Source organism: Vicugna pacos, chromosome 30 (genome assembly GCF_048564905.1).
Source record: "Vicugna pacos chromosome 30, VicPac4, whole genome shotgun sequence".
NCBI lineage: Eukaryota > Metazoa > Chordata > Mammalia > Artiodactyla > Camelidae > Vicugna > Vicugna pacos.
In genome coordinates this window covers 9,826,011-9,834,400 of record NC_133016.1, presented here as the reverse complement: position 1 = coordinate 9,834,400, position 8,390 = coordinate 9,826,011, and the positions used below count along the sequence as shown (strand labels likewise).

Sequence of the window (8,390 nt, the reverse complement as noted above, 5' to 3'; positions counted from 1 at the left end):
GGATTCATTGCAATAATGCAAAAGGCCTGCCGGTCCCGGAGGGAGGGAGTGTATCCTCTGCCCCCTCCCCCCATCTGCCTTGGAGCTTCTAGTCCAGGGGAGTGCCTACAGGGCCCACAGGGCGGGGGTCTTCCAACCAGTTGCTGAAGTGCCATGAAAAGACACTGGAAAGGGATGTACCATCCTTGCATATGTGCAAGTTGACATTTAACTTTTAAAATTTCAATATAAATAGTTGCAAAGGATTTTATGTCCAGTGCATTATGAATAGTATGAGAAAGAAAATTGTCCCAACTATCAGTGGCAGAACTTTTTTGTATGATGTAATTTATAACCCCTTCCGTGAAGTAATTATGATTCCTGATAAAATGTTAAGTTATTTCCAGATAGACTGTAATGGGATTAAGAAATCCTGAAGAGTTAAGGTTCCCCACTAAGCTGTCTTCAAACATGGCAGTCAGACTTTGGCCGTTCTTCAGTGGTGGCACCATTTCTTTTTTTCTATAGATGTCTTTTCCAAGAGAGAATCCCTGAATTGAGGCCAGTTTGAAATAGAATTTTGACACATAATAATAACAAGTCTGTCTGAGAGGTTCTTTTGGCAAATGACACTGTAAAATAACTTCGCTACATCACTTTTTAAGTCTAGACGGTGGGCTCTTAATACCATAGTAATCTCATACTCAGCATCATCCACATGAAAAAAACAGGAACAAGTTATTTTTTGACATCAGGAAAATTTTCTCCTCTCAAATTTGTATTTCTACTCTCCATTTTATCCTAATGTGCTGTTTCTTACAACTGAAAGTTTAAAATTGATTAACCTCTCATAATTTTCTACAACAAAAGTAAGTCTGAATTCTTGTGACCTAAGCTTCAGGTTTTTTTTCCCAGGTTGAGCAATTAATTATTATTATTACCCAATTGATTAAAATGTACACGTTACAATTTTGATAAACCATTATTAAATGTAAAATTTTACTTTTATTGGAAATACAACCATTAACGAGATGACTAGGGCTGGTTTATCATCCCCCCTCCACCTGTGACTGGAGAGAGCCAGGGCTCGTTGTCAAGTCTGGTTCTTGTTGTTTGTTTTTATGGACGTAAGCTCCGAGGAGTGCTGTTCACATACCAAGTACAAGGAGTGGAAGGAGTGTTGTTATAGTCATGTTACTCAGTTCCAGATCCCTGAAGTTCTATTCTGAAGTCATATTAAAAAAAAAAATCTGCCAGCTGTCTTGACTAGGTGTTCTTTTGACTCTGCTGAAACCATCGAATTGGAAAAGTGATTTGCAAAAGGATTAGCTCCCTAGGCATTAGAGTGTGATATAGCCCAGGGATTTCAAATCATACCTTTTGGTAACTCGAGGGTTTTAATACTGTCAGGTATTAAACACCCAGGACAGTGCCCAGGGGTGTGCAGGTAAATTGGCTCTCTGGAAAAAAAAAAAAAAAGAGGGAAAAAAAGCTCTACTTTGTAGCTTGTGCTCATTTCCTGGGTATAAATACTGGCCAATTTCCAGCTACCCATGTGACTTCACTGACCTGGAGTTGGGAAGAGACAGGCTCAGTGGCCAGCATGAGGCAGTGCAGCATGGCCCAGCAGTGCCCCACAGCAAGATCCCGAAGGGAGGGCTGTGTGCACCTGTTTTGAGAGCTGTGACAGGTACTGGCCTGACCTCAGGGGTGTGCTCAAGGAGATCAGTTTAGGACAGAGCACCCGTGGATGTCAAGAATGTTGATTCCTGGGGTAGGGTATAGCTCAGAGGGGGAGGGTATAGCTGCAGGGGGAGGGGGAAGGGCACATAGCTCAGTGGTAGAGTGCACATCTAGTATGCACGAGATCCTGGGTACAATCCCCAGGACCTCCATAAAATAAATAAATAAATAAATAAATAAACAAACAAACATAATTACGTCCCCCTTAAAATTTTTTTAAGAAAAAAGAACATTGATTCCTTTAAACATGCCATCCCTGCCTACCCCTAGCAAAGGCTGTGCCCCAAGGCTCCATGTGCAGCCGTTTGAAGACCATGAGAAGAGAAGCAAGGGCCTGGGGGCAGCTCAGATCCTGCCTCGGCAATTTACAACGTTTGAGGACTTGGGCGTGTCATTCAACTTCTGTGAGTTCCAGTTTTCACCTATAAAATAGGAGAAGCCAATACCCAGCTTCCAAGGTAGTCAGTACTGGTGGTGGTACGTGTACTGGGCTGGCGTCCAGCAGATGCTCGACTGGATGCTGCTATCGGAGTCCTTTTTTTTTTTTTAAATCAGAGTGCTTTTAACTGAGTTAAAGGGAAGAGGCTTGGAGGTTGATGCCTCCTAGGGTATCACTGTAAGAGGGAAACATTGGTGGCTTGCTACTTATTTTTATGTGTTTTTATGCTCCAAAGCAGGTGACTACTTCGGTTATCTTAAAATGCTCACTTCAAAACAGAACTTTTAGCTTGTTTCTCTCCTTTTTAGATGAGCTTTCATCTTATGAGATGCAGAGGCTGGGATCATCACTTGCTGTGGGGAAGGACATACAACAGTAACAATGGCTCTCAGGGAGAACTCAAGGCAGGTCCATCTTGGACCAAACCAGGAGGGTTAGTAACCAAGAAACAAAACCTCCTTCTAAGGTGGTTTCACCTGTCAGGCAATCCCGTAGCCTGGTTCCCTGGGGCTTCATTAGGATCAAGTTCCTGGTGGCTCTAGAAGGTCTTTTAAAGTCTTGTTTAATCATGATGAATGACAGGGCAAATTCACATCACAGCATTACAAACAATTCCAAAGCGCAACTAGTATCTCACATTGTACTTTATTTTTCTTCACAATATTAAGTGGACAGACAAGGAAAGTTAATGGCAATGTGACTTTTTCCAACAACACAAAGAAAATGCCATTATATTTAATATTGGCCAACCAGAGACTTATTTTATCTCAACTATCTGAAGTATGCTTATCATATATTTGTGTGTATGTGTGTGGTGGTGCAGGCTATCAGCCACCCCAAGAAAGTATCAATCTTCAAAAGAGCTCATGGAAGGCAGACGTGTGAAAATCTTGATAATAAAAGCTTTCACTACAAAAATGCTTTTTATACACTTACTTTATTGAAAACAAAAATAATCCCAGTAACTCAAAACAGAAGCAAAACTTGGCTGAAAACTTAAGAAGATAGTTTAATAATGAAGACAACCACCTAACGAAATCTGACCAGCTATCACTGCTTCAAACGCTACCTCAGAGGCAAAACTTAATGAAATGCGCTGGCTGGAAGGCCCACTGCAGATTCCCCCAAAGCCTTCAGTATATGGCATTACTAATACACAATAGTCATAGTTAGCAACAGTCCCAGGATCTTTTGATTGAGCCTTTCCATCTTCCACAAGTATTTCTGTCTGCTGAGCTCACCTTGGGACCCCAAACCACCTTGTCATCAATAGGATATATATTGGCTTTCAGTTATTCTCCTGGGGCAGTCGTGATGAATTAGGGCAATACCATTCATACTCCATCTGGTTTTCTTTGTGCCTGTGGGATGAATATTTCGTGGTTGTCTAAGGGCCTGTCCAGTGAGAACAGACATGTACCAGAATGATTCTTTGGGTAAGGATAAGGGAACCTGTATTATTACTTACCCAATTCAGTCTCACTTTTTTTCCCCTCCAATATGGTGCATAATAAATATTTAGAAACAGAAGTCCCTACCAACCAGAAGGTTTTCATTAAATATCCTGTTGGTTACAACTGCAAATGTATTGTTTAAATAGCCATTAGACACATCCAGGCTTGAGAATAATACCATTGAAGGCAGATGTTTAAAAGAGTTTTGGTCCATCTGCACTGTCATACAGAGCTGGACTTTGAGTTGTTCTGTTGTCTCTAGAAGCTAAATATACACCAGAATTTTAAAATGTTTCTTGTTTGTTGCACAAGGTCCTTCACTGAGGCATCACATTGACCCTGGTGAAGTTCCCAGTTGTTTCCATTTCACATCCTACAGCCCTGGCTGTTTTGAAAGCCTCCACACCCTGATGCAATCTTGGGAATGTTTTGCTCATTTGAAAATTATTCCTCCCTCCCACCCCCGCAACAAATGTCCTTTGTCCCATAATAATTAAAAAAAAATCCCTAGGAAGATTCAAATTGAATAACAATAAAGATCTGATTGGAACCTTCATAAGGCTGACAATGTAGAATTGTATTTCTTAAAAAGTGTGTAACCACATTTGTCTGGGCTGCAAAAGACACCACAGAATAAGATCAGAATAGAATTTCAACCGACTCCCTAATTTCCTTAGAATGGCTTATATTTCAAGCCCTTCCTGTTTTTTTCTGATAGAGGAGGTGTACATTACTAACCATCAGTGATAAGGAAGTATAAAAACAGCCGCTGCCCTAAAAGTACAATCGAAATTAGAATTTAAGTTCACATTTATAAATTAGTCATTTCAGCACAAGTTTAATTACAGTATAGACCATTTGCAATGCTGTTCATTCCATAGATCCTTAATGCGAAAAAGCCAGGCATCTGTTGGGACTGCCCTACCTGTTTAAGTGTAATCCTGATTACTAGAACTCCTCTTGATTTACAGTCACTTCCTAATTTCCCACATTGGCCAGGACTAACTCTTCAGATGATAAGCATAAACACTTCCTAATGAAATAAAAGTCACGTCTAAATGGAAGATCATATCTGAACATGCAGAGATAAGTGAGATGGGGCAGAGGATGTTGGTTTTTGGCTTGAACTATAGCAAGGTACTGCCTTAATTCCAAATGTGACTTTAATTCAGATCTTAAGCCTGCAAGACTTTTCAGCCAGTGTAAAATCTGCGATGAGCTGTTTGCTGTAGAACACGTGAGCTGTCATCTTGATCTCTCTTTCAGACTGCTTGTGCAGTGAGGACTTGGGCGGACCCAAGAGGTTCTTGGGTGCTTTTTTCCTTGTGGCTCTTTTTAGAGCCCGTGACCTCCATTTGGAAAGTGCACATGTTCTGTTGAACTCTGACCTGGGTCAACACATGCAACATGCTGATGGTGACCCCCTCCTCCACATGAAATAGGGAGGAACCGTTCTCGGCTGTCTGATGGCAAAATGATTGAGACAACAAGAAAAAAGAAAAGGAGGAGAAAAAATGACTAGTCAAGGCTTTTATATACATTCATTGCTTCTAACATGTTTTTAACAACAAGAAAAATGCAACTTTTACTACTCTTAGAGAGAGTGCAGCCACAATACTGTACAGCTCCGGGGTCAGGTGGCCAGGAACATTTATCGTTAAAACCAGATAACATAACCTCACAGCAAAGGGAAATCTGCCAGAAATTAGTCCCCGTGAACTTTCTGATATATACATTTTTAGAATACTCCACAAATCCCAGTTTGAACAATAACAAGAACAACAAAAGACAAACAGGCTTTATATTAAAAATGTCCGTGTTCTTCATTGTTATTTCTAAAGCAGCTTGGAGGATCTCACCACTTGGAGTGTACTGCAAACTGACTCCATTAGAATGATATTGGCAGGATAGCAGCACAGGATTGGATATTCCATATTCATCACTTTTGACAATGTAAACCTTTCATAAAATAATATTTTGCTTAAAAATTAGAATCATTCAAAGGTCTGATCGTCCTGTTCCCTGAGGCCTGCCAGGGAGGTCTGGCGTCATACCATGGGTTTCCTGCTTTCTCCGTGTGGGGGATAAGCGCCCCTGGATTTCAGGAAGAATCTGAAAGCCAGCCACGGAGAAGGGCCCTATGGAAAGAGGGTGGGGGGCCCTAGATAGGTCTGCAAGGAAACCGTCTCACTAAGGGTCAAACCACCGTGGCCAGAATGTAATCCCCTGGTCGTTTCCCATCTGGATTTTCAACTGAATGAACCTCATGGGTTTAACCAAACACGTATGCAATCCTAAATATTGTGAGTTAAATTCTGATTTGGCCAAGGACAAGCAAACCTAAGGAACAAGGTCAAAGGGACAACAGCTGTATCCCTCACAATAAACAATTCTGTTGACATGGAAAGGTACTTAACTCAGCTGAAGCAAAGTGGCGCGCTGGCCGGCATGCCCCAGGGTTCCTCAGGTAGCTGAGACCCAAAGCTTATCTCAGCTCCTCAGAAATGCTTTTAAAGAATGAAGAGACAAAAATCTCAAATGGAAAAACGATCATTTTTGCTAAAAACTAGTGTAGAGGCCGTAACTAAATATATTTTTTTAAAAAAAGATGCTGAGATGGATGTATCTTTTTTTTTAAGCAGCTTTTGAAATATCAACCACAGCATTAAACACTGAACATAGTACATTCCCAAGTTAATACAGATAAATGGTATATAATGCAACAATGCCACAGTTACTCCAGGTATGTCTCAAGGCTGATTCTAAACTTGAAAAAATATTTTCTAGTTTATGAGCTGGAGCTTTCACTTCTTTTGCTACTTCTCCAGCCTTTTCCGCCATTGACTTTTTTTTTTCTCTTTTTTCTTTTTTAACGCCCCAGAATGTACAGATAATCCCCACATTCCACACCTGGAACTTTTTTTTCCCATCCTCTGTCAGGTTTTTCAAATAAAACCAAACTACAATGACAAGATAATGTTTTACATCGTAATTCCACAGACATAGGTCAGTTAATCCATGACACCTCATTTCAGCGCTTCCTTGAGGATTTATGACTCTCCCCATAGTCTTTTTAAAACTCTTGCTTTAAGCTGCACAGATAGGCTGGCGGCCGCGCAGGCCACTCATGCGCTGCAGCCCCAGTGCGCACAGGCCACATGTGTTTCCTCTCCGGGGCGGCCTCCCCAGACTTCACCGCCTCCCTCTGCAAGGAAAGGCCTTGGCTCCCAGGTTCCACGCTCCACGTGGAAAGGGGCCTGACCAGAGGGCCCCAGGGTGACAAGCCCGGGCCCACTGCCTTCTGTCCTGCCGGCGCAATTCTGAGCTCCATCAGCTTGCAGACATCCGCAGACCGCTCTGCTCTGTTTCAAACCCCTCGAGCAGACCAGCGAGTTCCCAGGCTCAGTTCCAGGACGAGGCCTCCGAGGCGGAGCAAGGCAGAACTTCAGACCACGGCCTCTTGCGGAAAAACAGGCACTTGTGGCGGCCTGATGCTTCCTGATGCCGAAGAAGTCACCAAAGTTTTGTTCACTTCTTCGCATTCCAGAGGATTCTGTTTCATACACAGACAGAGCCAGTATTTGGAGGGGGAGCGTATCCAAAATATATGAATATACACATCAGGGCTTAAGGTATTGGCTGATATTGTATAAATTGCTAAAATGCTTCTCGGCACAATTGGTAGCTTAAAAAAATACTTTCCTATGGTTTAGGGGCAATTTTCCGATCACTGTACTTCGGGGTGGAAATCTTGCCAAATAGCAAGTCCATCTGAAGTTCCCGATTTTCTTCCTCCAACCGGGTGTGTACCACATGAAAAGTGCCTATTCTTCAGGCCAGGGAAGAATGGTCTCCCCTCCAAGCACCTTCCCTCTAGTAATATCACAGCCTCCAGGGCAAAAAACCCAAAAAACCCAAACCAAAAAAAAAAAAAAAAAAAAAACCAAAAAACAAACAAACAAAAAAAAAACAAACCCAAAACAAAACCCCAAAAAACAAAAGACTAAAAAGAAAATGAACATCATCTTCCTCACCTCCAGCAGCCAGAAACTCAGCTTCTGGAACAGTCAAGTCCTTTGTCAGTTTGTTTGCTTTTCAGATGGTGAGTCAGTCTAGCCAACAACATGGAACAGAAATCCGTGTTTATAGGCACAGGAGATCCAGGTGGAGCCACGTAGGTGGGGCTTGGCAATTAGTGGGAGGGTTTCCAAAGAGAAGAGGTTCCATGGGACTGTCTTAAATAAATAAATCTTATTTTTCTTAAGAATGTAAAAAATAAATTGTATTTCCCTTTGGCAGTAAATAGCTGATTCGACGTTGAGCCTGAAAGCTGTTTTTTGTTGTTGTTGTTGGTTGGTTGGCTTTTTGCTTTTAAGAGACCACGGCTTCGTTTCATGGTACATCACTGACAATGCATATTTTTTCTACTGCTTTAGTGAACCTTTTGCATATTTTTTTGTGGCAGGCCTGTGGACTTCACTTATGGCCCAGATAGGCACCCAGGGTGATGCAAGCTCCCACTAGGGCCAGACTGAGCAGCGCCTTCAGAGACAGCCAGGAGAAATCAAACAGAGGCCGCATGCTGGGGCCATACAGCTCCACAAAGGCGTCCTGCAGGGGAAGGAGGAGGGAAGACAAGATTGTTAGAGCGCAGAATGCCAGCCTGCAGGGACAGAGGCATCTGAGGTGTCTGGACACCTTCAGAAGGATGAAGGGAAGGGTCAAATGCTCTTTGGGGGCAATGGTTTCAGACCCACTCTTTTCACTTTCATTCA

At 42.3% G+C, this 8,390-nt stretch overlaps 1 protein-coding gene across 2 annotated transcripts in view; it reads right to left on the bottom strand.

The window, feature by feature from the left end:
• Nucleotides 1-2,792: 2,792 nt before the first annotated feature.
• Nucleotides 2,793-8,390, bottom strand: part of BCL2 (BCL2 apoptosis regulator) — a 159,130-nt gene continuing 153,532 nt past the window's right edge. For both annotated transcript variants that reach the window (XM_072952069.1, XM_072952068.1), the window contains one exon: nt 2,793-8,226. In XM_072952069.1, the coding sequence (XP_072808170.1) occupies nt 8,092-8,226 (135 nt within the window). In that variant the 3' untranslated portion in view covers nt 2,793-8,091. The remainder of the gene's footprint in view (nt 8,227-8,390) is intronic.